Genomic DNA, 20165 nt, shown 5'->3' with positions numbered 1-20165 from the left:
CAATATGATCATGGCTGATCATCCAACTCAGTATCCCGTACCTGCCTTCTCTCCATACCCCCTGATCCCTTTAGCCACAAGGGCCACATCTAACTCCCTCTTAAATATAGCCAATGAACTGGCCTCAACTATCTTCTGTGGCAGAGAATTCCACAGATTCACCACTCTGTGTGAAAAAAAACTTTCGCATCTCGGTCCTAAAAGACTTCCCCCTTATCCTTAAACTGTGACCCCTTGTTCTGGACTTCCCCAACATAGGGAACAATCTTTCTGCATCTAGCCTGTCCAACCCCTTAAGAATTTTGTAAGTTTCTATAAGATCCCCCCTCAATCTTCTAAATTCCAGTGAGTACAAACCGAGTCTATCCAGTCTTTCTTCATATGAAAGTCCTGCCATCCCAGGAATCAATCTGCGATTGATCCTGCCATCCCAGGAACGTACAAACTCCGTACAGACAGCACCCGTAGTCGGGATCGAACCCGAGTCTGGGGCGCTGTCAGGCAGCAACTCTACCGCTGCGCCACCATGCCGCACGGCTAAACTAAAAACTAAATCTAAATCCAAACTAAAATAATGTTGATCAAGTAGCAGAAAAAAAAAATGTTTTTTTTTAAATTCTGAAAAAAGTATGGTTGTGGTTCTAAATGTACTGATACACTTTTGAATGAAATTCCTCAGGACACCCAGATCACTGATATTGATTATATGGAAAACAAAAAGGACTTTACATATGACTTGAAAAAATTTCGCGACCTCCCTCAATTCGCTCATGACTTACATCAGCATGGACAGAGGTACATCATCATTCTGGTAAGTTCCGTGATCTTTCTGCTTTCCTTGTCATTTTAAGGGGAAAACATCCAGCAAACTGAAATGGTTTTTGAAAGCAATGACTTTTTTTATGCCTTGAACACTAAGTGTATTGTCACGTGCACTGAGGTAGAAGCGTAGAAAATAGGTGCAGGAGTAGGCCATTTGGCCCTTCGGGCCAGCAACGCCATTCAAGATGATCATGGCTGATCATCCAAAATCAGTTCCTGCTTTCTCCCCATACCCCTTGATTCCGTTAGCCCCAAGAGCTACGGGTGCAGGCACAGCTACTAAAAGGTACAGTGGAAAGCCTTTTGTTGTGTGTAATCCAGTCAGGGGAAAGACTGTCATACAATCAAGCCGCCCAGTGCAAGGGTACACGACAAAGGAAGTAACGTTTGGTGCAAGAAATTGTTCAGTAAAGTACGAGCAAAGATAGTTTGGGACAAGGTTTAAAGGAGATGTGACTCCATGTGAGAAGGCCTACCGGGAGGAGGTGGCTGATCTGGCACTCTGGTGTCAGGACAATAGCCTCCTCTTGAATGTCACTAAAACAAAGTAGCTGATTGTGGACTTCAGAAGGGCTAAACATCCAAGGACGTACACGCCACTGGAGATAAATGGGTCTACTGTGGATAGGGTGAGCAGTTTTAAATACTTGGGAGTCCGCATCACAGAGGATCTGACATGGGCAACGCACATTGCCGCACTGGTGGGTAAGGCTAAGCAGCGCCTTTACCACCTTAGACAACTGAGGAAATTCAGAGTGTCTCTGAGGATCCTTCATTGCTTCTACTCTGGGGCTGTAGAGAGCATCTTGTCCGGCAACATTACAGTCTGGTTTGGGAACAGCTCTGCCCAGGACAGGATGGCCCTGCAGAGAGTAGTGCGTTCGGCAGAACGCACCATGGGAACTACACTCATCCCCCTGCAGGACCTATGCATCAGGAGGTGCAGATCCAGAGCAAGCAAGATCATGAGGGACCCCTGCCACCCCAGTAACGGACTGTTCCAGATGCTACGATCAGGCAAACGCCTCCGCTGTCACGCTGCGAAAACGGAGAGGATGAGACGGAGTTTCTTCCCACAGGCCATCAGGACTGTCAACTTTTATAACCCCAGAGACTAAATTTTTTGTCGACACTAATAGTAACTTATTAAATTTATTTATATGCTGTAACTGTAATTCTTTTTTGTGCACAACCCGCAGGCTTTGCCACTTTCATTTCACTGTACATCGTGTATGTGTATGTGACAAATAAATTTGACTTGACTTGACTTGTTGACCTAGTACATTAGTTCTCCAAGATAGCCCATCGCAGCTGTGGAATTCATTGCCACAGAAGGCTGCGGAGGCCAAGTTAATGGATATTTTTAAGGCAGAGATAGATTCTTGATCGGTACGGGTGTCAGGGGTTATGGGGAGAAGGCAGGAGAAGGCGGTTAGGAGGGAAAGATAGATCATCCATGATTGAATTCTGCTCGGATCACTTATGAACTTATGAATGATTGAGGGTTATCATTCCCGATCATTGACGTCTTTATCTTCGAATCCAGGACCCAGCCATTAGCACCCAGAGGCGGATTGCTGGTCCATACCATTCATTTGACAGAGGAACGCAAGTGGGAGCTTGGATCAATGAGTCTGATGGCACGACACCCCTTCTTGGAGAGGTAATGGAAATGAACCACGGCTCTGAATGTGACAGAGCAACATCTTGGGAAATATTAAATCTGACTAAAATCAAAGTCGTAGCAGATCGCCGAAATTTTCTTTTACCCGACGACAATGACCACGACAATGCCGAGTCAGGTCGATACAAGTTCCTTTTTTTGTGAAACTAGCACCTGGCTAAGAGATTACACCGTCTTCGGAAACATGGCGAAATCCCCACGCTTACCTGACCGTCAAACTGTCGCCTCCAATCTACCTGTCAAATGTCCTGACGGTAAACAAATTGGTTAAACAAAACTATCTTCTGGTATCTTCAAATGCCTTTTCTTAATTTGATATTACGTGCTTCTAAATGCATCTGCGACAACCTAGCAAACCTGGGGACAGCGTGCGACAGACAGCGCCCGCAATAAGCAACGATACCTGGCGACAAGCCAGCTGTCGCCGAGAAATTTCTATCTGGAATTTTTTTCCGCGACGCGCCGAGATCCGCTACGATTCATTGAAGACTCCTCACGATCACGCCCGCGACACCCCGGCAAACGTTGGGCGACAGCCTAGTTGCCGGCAGTCGCCTTAAAATCGCCTAAGTGGGACAGGCCCTTAAAAGAATTTCATTGATCCGTTTCAGGACATATGACAATAATACAATCTTGACACTTGATCTATTTTTGAATGACATCATGCATTATTGTACAAATAGTACAGCGATATTTTCTCTCTCAACTTACTTAGGTCTGGCCAGGTGAAACAGTCTTTCCTGACTACACGAATCCCCGGTGCGTTCAGTGGTGGATAGATGAATGTGAAAAATTCCATCAGGAAATAAAATACGATGGGATTTGGATTGTACGTTCCATTTTATTTTATTTGTTAATAACTCTTCCCCTTTAGCTCGAAGTGTAATTCACTAAAGTGCTTAAATGTTTTTGTTGTGTCTCTCATTTGTAGGATATGAATGAGGTGTCAAGTTTCAAACCTGGCTCACTAAAAGGATGCACTGAAAATGAATGGAACAACCCTCCTTTCATTCCAAGTAGGTTTGATCTTTGAAATGAATGAGCTTTTCATAAGGGGATAGGAGTAGAATTAGGCCATTTGGCCCATCAAGTCCACTCCGCCATTCAATCATGACTAATCTATTCTCCTGCCTTCTCCCCATAACCTCTGACACCAGTACTAATCAAGAATCTTTTCACTTGAACCACGTATTTAAAGAGGCTTAACCATGGAACGGTGGAATAATCTGATGGTTTTATGGATCAAAGTTTGTACCAAGTTATTATTTTTTTCCAAATCAAAGGCCATAGGTCCAAACAATATTTATCTCTCAATAATTACCAATATAAAAGGATGCAGAGAAGATTTACGAGGATGTTGCCAGGATTCGAGGGCCTGAGATGTAAGGAGAGGTTGAGCAGGCCAGGACTTTATTCTTTGGAGCATGGGAGGATAAGGGTTGATCTTATAGAGGTGTACAAGATCATGAGAGGGTAAATGCACAGTCGTTTACCAAGAGGAGGGGGATTGTGAACCGCAGGACATAAGTTTTAGATGAAGAGGGGAACAAACATGATAGGAACGTGAGGGGTGACATTTTTACACAAAGGGTGATAGGTATATAGTACGAGCTGCCGGAGGAGATAGTTGAGGCAGATACTGTCATGACATTTAAGAGATATTTGGACAGGTACATGGATTGGATAGGTTTAGAGGGTTATGGGCCAAGCAGGTGGGACTAGTGTAGATGGAGCATGTTGGTCTGTGTGGGCAAGTTGGGCCAAATGACTCTTTGACACTAAACAGCAAGGTGCTGGAGTACCTCAGCAAGTCAGACAGCATCTGTGGAGGGGATGAACAGGCGACATTTCAGGTCAGGAACTTTCTTTCGACTGATTGAAATGGGGGGGAAGGGTGAAGAAGACACAAAGTGCTGGAGTAACTCAAAGGGTCAGGCGGCATCTGTGGAGAACATGGATAGGCGATGTTTTGTGTCGGCACCCTTCTTCAGATGTTATTGGCAGATGGGTGGACAATAGCAAAGGATGAAAAGGAGACAAAAGTGTGTCAGATAAGGAGAGAAGAGGAATGAAATGTAAAGCCATAGGGATTGATATAGGAGAGGGGGAGGGGGGGAGGAGGGGCGGAGAGATTGGGACAAATGGGCGCTGACACATTTACCAATGTTTTTGGGGAAAAAAACATCCCTTTGGTCATCAACCTGAAATAATAACTCTGTTTTTCTCCCATAGAAACATAGAAAATAGGTGCAGGAGGAGGCCATTCGGCCCTTCGAGCCAGCACCGCCATTCATTGCGATCATGGCTGATCATCCACAATCAGTAACCCGTGCCTGCCTTCTCCCCACATCCCTTGATTCCGCTAGCCCCTAGAGCTCTATCTAACTCTCTCTTAAATCCATCCAGTGATTTGGCCTCCACTGCCCTCTGTGGCAGAGAATTCCACAAATTCACAACTCTCTGGGTGCAAAGGTTCCTTCTCACCTCAGTTTTAAAATGGCCTCCCCTTTATTCCAGGACTGTGGCCCCTGGTTCTGGACTCCCCAATCAATGTTGCCTGACCGATTGAGTATTTCCAGAGTTTCCTGTTTTTAATTTCAGATATTCCTTTAGGCTTGAGAGTGAGATATTGTACAGTGTCAAACTTTACTCCACACTGGAATCAAAAATTAGGTGTCGAGGTGAAATCCATACACCATACAATTCACCTTATTTTTTCATTTTGTGCACTGCCATGTTTGAGATAAAAATTGTGGCTAAAGTCGTCAATTTAATATCTGTTTGTAAATCGGATGTATTTTCAAACAACCCACAAATGATTTTCATAAATTGTCTTCTTTTGAAGGGATTCTTGATAAATTAATGTACTCCAAAACGCTCTGCATGGATGCCAAACAGACTCTGGGAAAGCACTACGATCTTCACAGTCTTTATGGTCACTCAATGATAGTTGCTACTGAACAGTAAGTATTTGCCATAGAGTATCTTTGGATCATCCTACCGCAACCAGAAAGCAGTGCTGAACTACTATCTACCTCTTTGGTGACCCTCGGACTATCCATGATCGGACTTTGCTGGCTATACTTTACACTAAAATGTATTCCCTTAACATGTATCTATACACTGTAAATGGCTCGATTGTAATCATGTACTGTCTTTTTGCTGACTCGATAGCACGCAAAAAAAAGCTTTTCACAGTTCCTCGGTACACGTGACACTAAACTAGACTGAACTGAACTTTAATGCCTTTATAAAATTCTGTGTTCTAGTGTGAAAGAGTTGGCTTGTGATTTTATTCCATTGCGTCAGAACTATCCCTAGACTACAATATTCCCTGGAAACAAAACCCAATCGCAATTCTATGCTTTTTGATACATGGGCAGGATTGTACATAATCAACCACAAACATTGCTACTCTGTTATTTTCAGTTCACTCTAACCTTCGGGATAAACATCGAGGTGACTAATCCAGAGAGCCAATTTTACCCGTAAGAAACATTGAAAATTAGCCCCAAGATAGACATAAAATGCTGGAGTAACTCAGCGGGTCAGGTCAGGCAGGCAGGCAAAATTAGCCCGCTTGTTTAAAAAAGTATAGTTTAGTTTAGAGATACATAGCGGAAACAGGCCCTTCGGCCCATCGAGTCCACACTGACCGGCCTTCTCTGCACACTGACACTATCCTGCACACATACTGAGGACAATTTACAATTATACCGTTTAACCTACAAACCTGTACGTCTTTGGAGTGTGGGTGGAAACCGGAGATTCTGGGGAAAACCCACGCAGGTCATGGGGAGAACGTACAAACACCGCACAGACGGCATCTGTAGTCGGGATCGAACCCGGGCCTCAGGAGTAACTCAGCGGGACAGGCAGCATCTCTGGAGAGAAAGAATGGTTGATGTTTCGGGTCGAGACCTTTCTTTATACCGCCTGCCCTGTTGAGTTACTAGGTGTCTATCTTCAGTTTGTTCATCCAGGATTCCAAGCTCCTGTATCTTCTCCCAGAAGGTAAAAGAGAGGAAAGGGTAAGACCAGGGTGGAAGGCATCCTTGATGATACTTCCAGCCTTCCTGATCAGTTCAGTTTAGTTTATTGTCATGTGTACCGAGGTACAGCGAAAAGCTTTTTGTTGCGTGCTATCCAGCCAACGGAAAGACAATGCATGATTACAATAGAGCCGTCCACAGAGTATAGATGCATGATAAGGGAATAACGTTTAGTGCAAGGTAAAGCCAGAAAAGTCTGATCAAGGAAAGTCCAAGGGTCACCAAAGAGGTAGATTGTAGTGCAGGACTGATCTCTGGGTGTGCTAGGATGATTCAGTTGCCTGATTTTTAGATTTAGATTTAGAGATACAGTGCGGAAACAGGCCCTTCGGCCCACCGAGTCCGCGCCGCCCAGCGATCCCCGCACATTAACACTATCCTACACCCACTAGGGCCAATTTTTACATTTGCCCAGTCAATTAACCTACATACCTGTAGGTCTTTGGATGACAGCTGGGAAGAAACTGCCCCTGAATCTGGAGGTGTGCGTTTTTACACTTCTGTACCTTTTGCCTGATGGGAGAGGGGAGAAGAGGGAGTGGCCAGGGTTTTCTCTGAGATCTCCTGTTTCCTCCCACACTCCAAAGACGTACAGGTTTATAGGGTGATTGGCTTGGTGTAAATGTAAATTGTCCCTATGTGAGGCACGGCACGGTATATAGGGCGGCACGGTAGCGCAGCGGTAGAGTTGCTGCTTTACAGCGAATGCAGCGCCGGAGACTCAGGTTCGATCCTGACTACGGGTGCTGCACTGTAAGGAGTTTGTACGTTCTCCCCGTGACCTGCGTGGGTTTTCTCCGAGATCTTCGGTTTCCTCCCACTCCAAAGACGTACAGGTATGTAGGTCAATTGGCTGGGTAAATGTAAAAAAATTGTCCCTAGTGGGTGTGGGATAGTGTTAATGTACGGGGATCACTGGGCGGCATGGACTTGGAGGGCCGAAAAGGCCTGTTTCCGGCTGTATATATATGATATGATATGATGATATGATATGATAGTGTTAACGTGCGAGGATCATTGGTCAGTGCCGAAGGGCCTGTTTCTGCGCTGTAGCTCTAAACTAAACTAAATTACGCTGATGGGCTTTCTTGATCACGGCATCATGCTTGAGTGTTGTGTTCTACCTACATTCATGGAGTAATTTGCTTTGTTTAATATTACAGAGTCATCAAGCGTGTGTTCCCTGAGAAACGTAGCATTATTCTATCTCGATCCACTTTTGCCGGCTCTGGAAAGTACGCAGGACATTGGTTGGGAGATAATGCAGCCAACTGGAATGACATCAAGTGGGCAATCCCTGGCATGCTGGAGTTTAATCTGTTTGGTATTCCCTACGTAAGTGCATTTAAGAACACATTGCATTTAAGAACACGCAGGCTCGGCGATCGCTTCGCTCAACACCTGCGCTCGGTCCGCGTTGGCCAATCTGATCTCCCGGTGGCTGAGCACTTCAACTCTCCCTCCCACTCCCAGTCTGACCTTTCTCTCATGGGCCTCCTCCAGTGCCACAGTGAGGCCCGGAAATTGGAGGAACAGCACCTCATATTTCGCCTGGGCAGTTTGCAGCCCAGCAGTATGAACATTGACTTCTCCAACTTTACATAGTTCCTCTGTCCCTCTCTTCCCCTCCCCCTTCCCAGATCTCCCACTGTCTTCCTGTCTCCACCCATATCCTTCCTTTGTCCTGCCCCCCTGACATCAGTCTGAAGAAGGGTCTCGACCCAAAACGTCACCCTTTCCTTCTCTCCCGAGATGCTGCCTGACCTGCTGAGTTACTCCAGCATCTTGTGAATAAATACCTTCGATTTGTACCAGCATCTGCAGTTAGTTTCTTACAAGAACACATTGCAGTGAATGCTGTAAAAGAAGCACTCATTCATTTTGAGTGTAGGTTCTCGGGGCATGTATTTCTTATTTCATGTGCATCATCCATATTGAATAAAGCTGATCGAAATTACGATGTGTGTTATAGAGTCATAGTGTGATACAGCGTGGAAACGGGCCCTTGCCCCAACCTGCCCTCACCGACCAACATGCCTTATCTATACTAGTCCCACCTGCCTGCACTTGCCCATGTTCTTCCAAACCTGTCCTCTCCATGTACCTGTCGAATAGTTTCTTAAACATTGCAATAGTCCCTGCCTCAACTGATTAGTACGGGTGTCAAGGGTTATGGAGAGAAGGCAGGAGAATGGGGTTGAGAGGGAAAGATAGATCAGCCATGATTGAATGGCGGTGTAGACTTGGTGGCTGAATGGCCTAATCCTGCTCCTATCACTTGTGAACTACCTCCTCCGGCAGTTCGTTCCATACACCCACCACCCTTTGTGTCTTATGGAGAGATTGGGTTTTAAACAAGCTGAACAACCAGCTTGGGCGGCACGGTGGCGCAGCGGTAGAGTTGCTGCCTTACTGCGCTTGCAGCCACAGAGACCCAGGTTCGATCCTGATCACGGGCGCCGTCTGTACGAAGTTTGTACGTTCTCCCCGTGACCGCGTGGGTTTTCTCCGAGATCTTTGGTTTCCTCCCACGCTCCAACGACGTACAGGTTTGTAGGTCGATTGGCATGGCGTAAGTGTAAATTGCCCCGTGTGTGCGCGTGTAGGATAATGTTAATGTGCGGGGAACGCCGGTCGGCGCAGTCTCGGTGGGCGAAGGGCCTGTTTCTGCGCTGTATCTCTAAACTAAACTAAACAAACCATGGCCCTTCGAAGTACTAATGGAGTTACCAGTGTACTTCACCTTTGCAGATTGGGGCAGACATTTGTGGTTTCTTTGATAATACGACGGAGGAACTATGCACGAGATGGATGCAAGTTGGAGCTTTTTATCCATTTTGTCGGAACCACAATGCTGAAAACTATGCAGTAAGTTTTCAAAATGAATATTTTATGGCATTGGGAGGAAATAATTTCTCACTGTGTTAGAAGGTTAGATTTTATTAACAACTGCAGTAACACTCATCTCTCCCCGCTAGCCCCAAGACCCAGCTGTTTTTGGTGAAAACTCTCTTCTAGTGAACAGTTCCAAACATTACCTGAATATTCGCTACACGTTGCTCCCCTACCTCTACACCCTCTTTCACAAGGCTCATGTCTACGGGGACACTGTCGTTCGGCCGCTACTCCATGAGTAAGTACCTTTGGAAAATGCTGGAGTAACTCAGCAGGTCAGGCAGCATCTCAGGAGAGAAGGAAAGGGTGACGTTCCGGATCGAGACCCATCTTCAGACTGAAGAAGGGTGTCGACCTGAAATGTTGCCTATCCATGTTCTCCGGTGATGCTGCCTGACCCGCTGAGTTACTCCGGCACTTTGTGTCCTTTTATCTGCAGTTCCATGTTTCTACTATGAATTCTAATGCTTATTAAAGACATGTTATATTCCAATACAGTACAATGCAGTTATTTCTCTGACCAGGTAAGGTGCGTAGAATAAAGTTTGGTGTGTGTTATGGTAATCTTTCTGCTTGAACAGGGTGGCACGGTGATGTGGCGGCAGAGTTGCTGCCTTACATCGCCAGAAACCCAGGTTCGATCCTGACTATGGGTGCTGTCTGTCCGGAGTTTGTACATTCTCCCCATGACCCGGGTGCTCCGGTTTTCTCCCACACTCCAAAGACGTACCGGTCTGTAGATTAATTGTCTTCGGTATAATTGTAAATTGTCCCTGGTGTGTGTAGGACAGTGTTAGTGTGCGGGGATCTCTGGTCGGCACGAACTCGGCGGGCCGAAGCACCTGTTTCCACGCTGTATCTCTAAACTAAACTGAATGACTTCTGCTGAAATTAAAACGGTAGATAAATCCAATCAATGCCAATTGAGCAAAATCGATTGCGAATTATGTTGATTTCTGATTTTTGATCTGGCTCTGGCCTTCCACTCCCCATCGTTGTACCCATTTGATCTGGGCCAAAGCAATCAAAGACGATGTGAGTTTACAGCCACATCGTTCTTCTCTGAAAATCACCACCTCAGGCTATGGTTGCCAACCTTCCAGCTTGCGACTTAGAATGGAATTATCAGAGACCTGGGAAGAAGCTATCTGTCTCTGTCAATAAAAGAGATTCGTTATGCAGTGCAGGGGGGTCAGGATGCACACAGAATGGAAACCGTGACAGGATCGAGGACTGAACAGAAATAGACCCAAACAAATGAACATCCCATAGTCGGGATCGGACCCTGGTCTCGGGCGCTGCAAGCGCTGTAAGGCAGCAACTCTACCGCTGCGCCACCGTCCCTAATACTGCCCCTGTTGTCCATCTCTCTCCTCCCCGGTAACAGTTCATCTTGGATTCACATCACAGACACATCCCTGCCCACAAAACATTGCCTTTTGATTCTTATAACTGCCACATATAGCTTCCTAAAATCCCAGCACAATGATTTTCTTTTTAAATCCTTCTCCGCGCTCTTCAAATCGCTTCATGTTCTCAACTCGACTTTTGTAAGTTCCATTTAATTGCTTTACACTCCAATTTTTCCAATGTTGTTTTCCCTCATGTAATTCCTCCTTTTTGTGCTCATCCCCCAAAGGCTTAGATTGCTGTGATAAAAATAACAGGGAAGATTTAGCTACTTTAAAAGAATAATATAAAAAGCTTAGGCAGACACGCAATGCTGGAGGAACTCAGCAGGTCAGGCACAATCTCTGGAATCTGCAGAAGGGTCTCTACCCGAAAGGGCACCCATCCAATCTCTCCAGAGATGCTGCCTGACCCGCTGAGTTACCCCAGCGCTTTTTGCCGATCTTTGGTGTGGACAAGCATCTGCGACAAGCGTCCTTTTTATTAAATGCAAAAAAGCTTGTTTCTTTTGTTTAACCGAGTCCATCCCGATCATCGACCACCCCGTTCACACTAGTTCTACGTTATCTCACTTTCCCATCCACTCCCTGCACACGAGGGGCGATTATCAGAGGGCCAAATTATACCTGCAAACCCACACGTCTTGGGAAGTGGGAGGAATCCGGAGCACCCGGAGGAAACCCAGGCGGTGACACAGAGAACCTGCAAACTCCACGCCGGAGGGCATCCGGGTGTCTGGTGCTGTGAGGCAGCAAGCAGCCCCACCCGCTGCACCGCTGTGAGTGACGCCTGTTGTGTTTTGGGAAGTAGCGTTTTTCAGGCACTCTAAATTGGTTTCTCGGCAGATATAATAATGTTGATCGTAGTAATGAATTGCTGAGTACCTAGTTATCTAATGATTAATACTTTCTGCAGTGTGGAGAGAAGCAGTAAATATTCAATTTCTCGGCGGTTTCATGGAGTTTCTACAATCGTGTGAATGAATTGCTTTTTTCTTTTATAAGGTTCTATTCAGACAGTGCGACTTGGACTGTTGATCGTCAGTTTCTATGGGGACCTGGTCTTCTCATCACCCCAGTGCTGGATCCTGTACGTTATTTTAAAATCTTTCATAAGATCATAAGGAATAGGAGTAGATTCAAGTCTACTCCGCCATTTAATCATGGCTGATCGATCTCCCCCTCCTAGCCCCATTCTTCTGCCTTCTCCCCATTACCCCTGAAGCCCGCACTAATCAGCAATCTATCTATCTCTGCCTTACAAATATCCACTGACTTGGCCTCCACAGCCTTCTGTGGCAAAGAACGCCACTGTCTCAACACCCTCTGATGAAAGAAATTGCTCCTCAACTCCTTCCTAAAACAACGTCCTTTAATTCTGAGGCTATGACCTCTAGCCCTGGACTCTCCCACTAGTGGCAACACCCTCTCCACATCCACTCTATCCAAGCCTTTCACTATTCTGTATGTTTCAATGAGGTCCCCCCTCATTCTTGTGAAGCTAATGATAGCACGGTTTTCAACGGAGCATTTCTCTGCATCTTCCACCTTGCGTCGGCACGGTGGCGCAGCGGTAGAGTTGCGGAGGCCCTGTTTCCGCACTGTGTGGCTCTACCTATTGATTCCTATACCTCCCTTCGCGATTCATTTGTACCTGGATAGGTGGTTTTCCAAATTTAATAAAAGCCCACCAAGAACTATGCAAAAATAGATGCCCAGAAAATATCTTGTTCAAAGTTTAAGAAGAACGTATTATTAAAGCAAGAAAGGTTCTTGATAATGGATGAAAAATCTATTCTGGAAGAGTTAAAATGGACTCCTTAAAATTGTTGAAATAAAATTGTTTGGGCGCAACAGTAGAGTTGCTGCCGTACAGCGCCAGAGACCCGGGTTTGACCCTGACGACGGGTGTTTGTCTGTACAGAGTGTGTACGTTCTCCCCGTGACCGGCGGGGGTTTTCTCCGGGATCTCCGGTTTCCTCCCACACTCCGAAGACGTACAGATTTGTAGGTGAATTGGCTTGGTGTAATTGTAAATTGTCCCTGGTCCGTGTAGGATGGAGTTAGTGTGTGAGGATCGCTGGTCGTGGCTGTCTAAGTGGACCCTAAACTAAACTAAAATTGCAGAATAAGAATGATTTTCATTTCAAGTACAAGTATGATTTTAAAAATGATTTGATCGAGGTGCATTTTTTTAATGCACCCTCGATCAAATCATTTTTAAAATCATACTTGTACTTGAAATGAAGTACAAGTATGATCACGACCAGCGATCCTCACACACTAACGCCATCCTACACGGACCAGGGACTTTTCTTCCCGTGATACTTTTGATTCCCAAAATCATTCATTATTCCCCAGCTAACAGACTTGGTTGTTAGGTGTCAGGTTTGGTTGTTAGGTTCCATCTGGGCTTTTCTCAGGACAATCAAGCTCGCTTAGGATTTGAGTGCTTCGAGTCAGAAGATATCTACAGATTTGTTTTACACCATGTGTCCACAAAATAATATAATTGCAGTAAGAGTGGCGGAATCTTTTCAGAAATATCTTATAATTATAGCACTTTTCCATATTTTCAGGGTGCTGAATCTGCCGATGCTTATATTCCTGACGCAGTTTGGTATGATTACGAAGTAGTAAGTATTGCTTTAAATTAATTTCCCTGTATTGAATTCTTAGTTCATAGTTGAACATCCTTGCCATAGAATAATAGTGGCGCAGCAGTAGATTTGCTGCCTTACAGCGTCAGAGACCCGGGTTCGATCCTGACGTTGGATGCTATCGGTACGAAGTTTGCACGCTATCCTGTGACTGCGTGGGTTTTCTCCAGATGCTCTGGTCTCCTTCCCACATTCCAAAGACCTGTGGGGTTGTAAGTTAATTGGCTTCTCTAAATTGTCCCCAGTGTCCCTAAATACTACAATTGTCCCTAAACATTACAACCTCAAATAAGCTCTAAACTACATAGACTATTATTGTTCTATTATTGCTCTATTGTTGTCTGTTTATTTTTTCTGTGTACGTATATGTGTGCACGTGTGTGTATGTGTGTGTATATATATATATATATATATATATATATATATATATATACGCACTGAATTATTTTCTCGTTATATCGTTTACAGAGCACTATGTTCACATATTCTGTAAGAATCTCATTGTTCTATCTGGGACATACGAAAATAAACCATCCTTGATACTTGACTATAGGATAGAACTAGTGTATACAATTATGATCTATATTGAGACATATTTATTAACATCAAAATATGCAAATTCTTTCAGAGGGATATGGGCTAAATGCAGGCAGGTGGGATTGGTGTAGATGAGCCATCTTGGTCAGCATGGGCAAGTTGGGCCGAAGGGCCTGTTTCCATGCTGTGTGACTCCGTGACTCTATGACGAATGCTGATAATGGAATAGCACTTGCATTGGGTATAAGAAATTGGAGATTGAGGGCGGAACAGTGGCACAGCAATAGAGTTACTGCCTTACAGCGATAGAGACCCTGATTCGATCTTGACTCCAGGTGCCGTCTGTATCGAGTTTGTACGTTCTCCCCGTGACCTGCGTGGGTATTCTCTGGGTGCTCAGGTTTCATCACTGGAATTTAGAAGGATGAGAGGAGATCTTATCGAAACGTATGATTATTAAGGGGTTGGACACGTTAGAGGCAGGAAACATGTTCCCAATGTTGGGGGAGTCCAGAACAAGGGGCCACAGTTTAAGAATAAGGGGTAGGCCATTTAGAATTGAGATGAGTAAAAACTTTTTCAGTCAGAGAGTTGTGAATCTGTGGAATTCTCTGCCTCAGAAGGCAGTGGAGGCCAATTCTCTGAATGCATTCAAGAGAGAGCTAGATAGAGCTCTTAAGGATAGCGGAGTCAGGGGGGTATGGGGAGAAGGCAGGAACGGGGTACTGATTGAGAATGATCAGCCATGATTACATTGAATGGCGGTGCTGGCTTGAAGGGCCGAATGGCCTCCTCCTGCACCTATTGTCTATTGTCTATTGTCACTCCAAAGGAGTAGAGGTTTGTAGGTTAACTGGCTTCTTTAAAGGTAGAATAGGATGAGAATAGTACAAGTGGTCGCTGGCCGACATGGACCCGATGGGCCTAAGGGCCTGTTTCCATGCGGTATCTCTAAAAACGCAACTAAAAAGCAAAAAGAAACCTGAGGTTAAGAATATTAATTATTCTCAAATGCATTAGAGATCGCCTAGTCCTGTGCAATTCTAAATATAACAATAGGTATGTCTTTGAACTTTCATTGTTAAATTAGGGTGCTGCCCTAACATCTCGAAAGCAGTTTGTGAATATGTCTCTACCAGCGCATAAACTGGGACTTCATGTCAGAGGAGGATTTATCTTCCCCACACAACAGCCAGCTGAAACCACATTATATAGGTATGTGTAGCTGGATTTATGCTTCGTTTTACTGAAGTTAACACGTTTGATTAAAATGTCACAGACAATGAAGTTATCACAGACATGCAACTAATAAATTTTATCTGTACACTGTGGACGGCTTGATTGCGATCTTCCATTGACTCTATTTTACACCTCGCGCTGCCTCGGCAAGGCCAGCAGCAAGGGCGGCACGGTGGCGCAGCGGTAGAGTTGCTGCCTTACAGCGAATGCAGCGCCGGAGACTCTGGTTCGATCCTGACTACGGGTGCTGTACTGTACGGAGTTTGTACGTTCTCCCCGTGACCTGCGTGGGTTTTCACCGAGATCTTCGGTTTCCTCCCACACTCCAAAGACGTACAGGTTTGTAGGTTAATTGGCTGGGCAAATGTAAAAAATTGTTCCTAGTGGGTGTAGGATAGTGTTAATGTCCGGGGATCGCTGAGCGGCACGGACTCGGTGGGCCTAAAAGGGCCTGTTTCCACACTGTATCTCTAAACTAAACTGAATGACCTCTGCTGAAATTAAAATGGTAGATAAATCCAATCAATGCCAATTGACCAAAATCGATTCCGAATAAGGTTGATTTCTGATGTTTCCTTTTGATCTGGCTCTGGCCTTCCACTCCCCATTGCTATACCCTGTTTCTGCACTGTATCTCTAAATCTAAAAAAATCTAAATCTAATCAAGGACGAGTCGAACCCCGGCCACTCCCTCTTCTCCCCTCTCCCATCAGGTGAAAAGTATAAAAGTGTGAAAACGTACACCTCCATGTTCGGGGACAGTTTCTTCCCAGCTGTTATCAGGTGACAGAACCATCCTGCCCCCCACAACTAGACTGCACTCATGGGCTACTATCTACCCAATTGAAGACCCACAGACTATCTTTGATCGGACTTTACTGGACTTTATCTTGCACTAAACGCTATTCACGTTATTTCCTTTATCATGTATCTGTATATTGTGGTTGGCTCGATTGTAATCATGTCTGGTGTTTCCGCTGACTGGTTAGCGCGCTTCAAAAGCTTTTCACTCTACCTGGGACATGTGGGATTAATAAACTAAATTAAATATTCTGCTGATTTTCAGCCGTAAGAAGCCTCTCAGTCTCCTCGTTGCCCTTGATGATCAAGGAAAGGCCAGAGGAGAGTTATTCTGGGATGATGGAGAAAGCAAAGGTATTGTACAAGATACTTCAGCAACCTATAACACAGTGAACAGTGGCTTTGAATGCTGAATGGCTACCAAACTAATTCTGATCAGATAAATAACCTTTATCAGAATAACTATTTGTTCAGAAGGATGTAGATGTCATTTCTAATTGTTATTACTGCTTCTAGCTGTTAACTACTGTTCTTAATCTTTATTAGAGTCATAGAGTTATACAGTGTGGAAGCAGGACTTTCGACCCAACTTGCCCACACCGACAAACATGTCCCAGCTACACTAGTCCCACCTGCCCGCGTTTGGTCCATATCCCTCCAAACCTGTCCTATTCATGTACCTGTCTAATTGTTTCTTAAATGTTGGGATGGTCCCAGCCTCAACTACCTCCTCTGGCAGCTTGTTCCATACACCCACCACCCTTTGTGTGAAAAAGTCGCCCCTCAGATTCCTATTAAATCTTTTCCCCTTCATCTTAAACCTATGTTCTCTGGTCCTCGATTCCCCTACCCTGGGTAGAAGACTGTGCATCTACCCGATCTATTCCTCTCATGATTTTATACATCTCTATAAGATCACCCCAAACCCTCTGCACTCTGAGGAATAGAGTCCCAGCCTACTCAACCTCACCCTATAGCTCAGACCCTCGAGTCCTGGCAACATCCTCGTAAATCCTCTCTGTACCCTTTCCAGCTTGATAACATCTTTCCTATAACATGGTGCCCAGAACTGAACGCAATACTCTAAATGCGGCCTCACTATCGTCTTATACAACTGCAACATGACCTCCCAGCTTCTATACTCAATGCGCTGACTGATGAAGGCCTATGTGCCAAAAGCCTTTTTGACCACCCGATCTACCTGCGACTCCACCTTCAAGGAACTATGTATCTGCACTCCTAGATCCCTAGGAGGATGAAGGGACTGATGAAGGGAGTGGTGTACCCCTTTATAATGTTTAGTGCATGATACAGCCAGTAAAGTTCGATCATGGGTAGTCCGACGGTCTCCAATGAGGTAGATAGTATCAGGAGATTTTCCCAGATATTGCAGGAGATCCCATTACTTGTTTAATAAACCCATCTGAGGTGTCAAAAAAAGACACAGAGTGCTGGAGTAACTTAGTGGGCCAGGCAACATCTGTGGAGAACGTGGATAGGTGATGTTTTGGGTCGGGATCCTTCTTCAGACTGATTGTCGTGGTGGGGGGGGGGGGGGGGGGATGGTAGGTGGAGAGGAGGTCAGGTTCAGGCAAGTGATGGGTGGATACAGGTGATGGAGGTGTTTTGATGGGCCGATGGTTGGACAGAGGCTGGAGGTGAAAAGACAGAAGGTGGGAGATAAGGGAGAGAAGAGGTGCGAATTGTGAAGCTAAAAGAAAGAATGCAGGTGCAAGCGGACAGTGAGGGGGGGGAGGAGGAAGGGAGAAATGGGAGCGCATCCAGGTGGGAAGAATGGGGGGGGAAAAATAGGGGGGGAGAGTTTGGTAGGTGGTTTACTTAAGATTGGAGAATTCAAAGTTCATACCGTTGGGTTGTAAGCTACCCAAGTAGAATGTGAGGTGCTATTCCTCCAGTTTCTGTGTAGTCTGTGAAGCAGCATTAAAGCATGTTTAGGGAATCACACGGCTGGTAAGTTATTTCGCCTCAAAAATGTGCAATGATGTGATCTTTTAGTTGTTCTTTATTAACAAAATGCTGGAGTAACTCAGCAGGTCAGGCAGCATCTCAGGAGAGAAGGAATGGGTGACGTTTCGGGTCGAGACCCTTCTTCGGACCCGAAACGTTTCGGGTCTCGGCCCGAAATGTCGCCCATTCCTTCTCTCCTGAGATGCTGCCTGACCTGCTGAGTTACTCCAGCATTTTGTGAATAAATACCTTCGATTTGTACCAGCATCTGCAGTTATTTTCTTACACTTTTAGGTGTTCTTTATCGTTAGTCCTGATTTATTTTTAAATGTCGCTGTAACATAATATGATTAGTTTAAACTCAAATAATTCATTGCCGTCACTGGAATGATGTGTGTAGTCATTTACACTGGTTTTATGTTGCAGATACGTTCGAAAAGGAAACCTACCTTCTCTATCATTTTTCAATTATGGAGGTCAGTCTTGATTCATTTACAATTTCTGAAAGTTATTATATTATACGCTTGCTCGTACGTTCATGCAGGGAACACACGTGTGTTTACAGAGATTTGTAATGGGAAAGATATGTACACCTATAAGCTGGGTAGATGTCGACTGCAGTCAGTAAGATTTATAATTCTGGAGTGTCTGAAAATATATCAGTCGATATTCATTCTCAATTCTTGGAATATTTGATAACATATCGATTATCAGCAAAACTGATTCAGATAATTACTTGGAGGCAAATCAGATCATACGACTTACCTCACAACACCGTATAATTGTCGCAATCAATAGGCAATTTATGAAGCAAGTGTGATCCATCTAAATGTGCAGGAAGGAACTGCAGATGCTGGTTTACACCGAAGATAGACACCACGCTGGAGTAAGTCAGTGGGACAGGCAGCATCTCTGGAAAGAAGGAATGGGTGTTTAGTGCAAGGTAGTGATGATTGTGCAGGAACTGTTCTTCCCAGCCATTTCTTCCGAGCTGTTATCAGGCAACTGAATTATCCTACCACAACCAGAGAGCAGTGCTGAACTACTGTCTACCTCCTTGATAACCTTCTGACTATCCTTCATTGGACTTTGCTGCCTTTACCTTGCACTAAACGTTGTTCCCGTAAATGGATCAATTGTAATCATGTGTAAGAAGGAACTGCAGATGCTGGTTTAAACCGAAGATAGACACAAAAAGCTGGAGTAACTCAGCGGGACAGGCAGCATCTCTGGAGAGAAGGAATGGGGGACTTTTCGGGTCGAGACCCTTCTTCAGACTTGTGAATGTGAACTTCTCAGGAGAGGGTGAAGAATGGTCTTGACCCGAAACGTCTCCTATTCCTTCCCTCCTGGGATGCTGCCTGTCCCGCTGAGTTCCTCCAGCATTGTGTGTCTATCATCGATGTAAACCAGCATCTGCAGTTCCTTCCCACACAATATATCAGCAGAGTTCCTCCAGCATCGTGTGCTGGGATACAGAAGCACCACCGCAGCAGTGGGAACGTTAAATTGGGAGAGTTGGCCTTGGGCCAATTTCTCTCTATTTTTAGGTAGCTGCACTGCGCCCATTTCATGTGCAAGCCTCTAAGTCTCCAGATCTGAAGAGAGGAAAATAAGTTTCCACCCCACCCCACCCCAGAGCCAGCTCCACCATTGCATGAGACATACCATACACCCAGGCGGCATGGTGACGCAGCGGTAGAGTTGCTGCCTTACAAAGGCCCAGGTTCGATCCTGACAACGCGTGCTATTGGTATGGTGTTTGTACGTTCTCCCTGTGACTGTATGCTCCGGTTTCCTCCCACATTCCAAAGACGTGCAGGTTTGTCCGTTAATTCGCTTCGGTAAAGTGCCTCCATTTTCCATAGTGCTAGCGGTCAGTGTGGGCTCGGTTGGCCAAAGGCCCTGTATCTGTGCTGTATCTCCAAACTAAACTAAACCCACATTTTTGTTGTAAACATCTATTTTTCGCAGCCTTTAAATTAACACTTGACCTTGCATCAATTGTCATTGGTGCAAGAGAGTTCTGAACCTCCAACCTTCTGTAGAAGTGTTTTCTAATTTCATGCCTGACGGACTGGCCCTAATATTTAGACTC

At 45.1% G+C, this 20165-nt stretch overlaps 1 protein-coding gene across 1 annotated transcript in view; it reads left to right on the top strand.

The window, feature by feature from the left end:
* si (sucrase-isomaltase) overlaps nucleotides 1-20165 on the top strand; it is a 265194-nt gene that overhangs the window by 144757 nt on the left and 100272 nt on the right. The window contains exons 13-25 of the mRNA XM_078410873.1: nucleotides 680-811; nucleotides 2369-2485; nucleotides 3222-3335; nucleotides 3438-3522; nucleotides 5352-5469; nucleotides 7722-7893; nucleotides 9310-9426; nucleotides 9537-9691; nucleotides 11868-11952; nucleotides 13442-13498; nucleotides 15150-15274; nucleotides 16365-16453; nucleotides 18494-18543. Of these exons, the coding sequence (XP_078266999.1) occupies nucleotides 680-811; nucleotides 2369-2485; nucleotides 3222-3335; nucleotides 3438-3522; nucleotides 5352-5469; nucleotides 7722-7893; nucleotides 9310-9426; nucleotides 9537-9691; nucleotides 11868-11952; nucleotides 13442-13498; nucleotides 15150-15274; nucleotides 16365-16453; nucleotides 18494-18543 (1416 nt within the window). The remainder of the gene's footprint in view (nucleotides 1-679; nucleotides 812-2368; nucleotides 2486-3221; nucleotides 3336-3437; nucleotides 3523-5351; nucleotides 5470-7721; nucleotides 7894-9309; nucleotides 9427-9536; nucleotides 9692-11867; nucleotides 11953-13441; nucleotides 13499-15149; nucleotides 15275-16364; nucleotides 16454-18493; nucleotides 18544-20165) is intronic.

This window comes from Rhinoraja longicauda, chromosome 13 (genome assembly GCF_053455715.1).
Source record: "Rhinoraja longicauda isolate Sanriku21f chromosome 13, sRhiLon1.1, whole genome shotgun sequence".
NCBI lineage: Eukaryota > Metazoa > Chordata > Chondrichthyes > Rajiformes > Arhynchobatidae > Rhinoraja > Rhinoraja longicauda.
The sequence above is the reverse complement of the archived record's forward strand: the minus strand, read 5'-3'. Positions and strand labels throughout refer to the sequence as shown.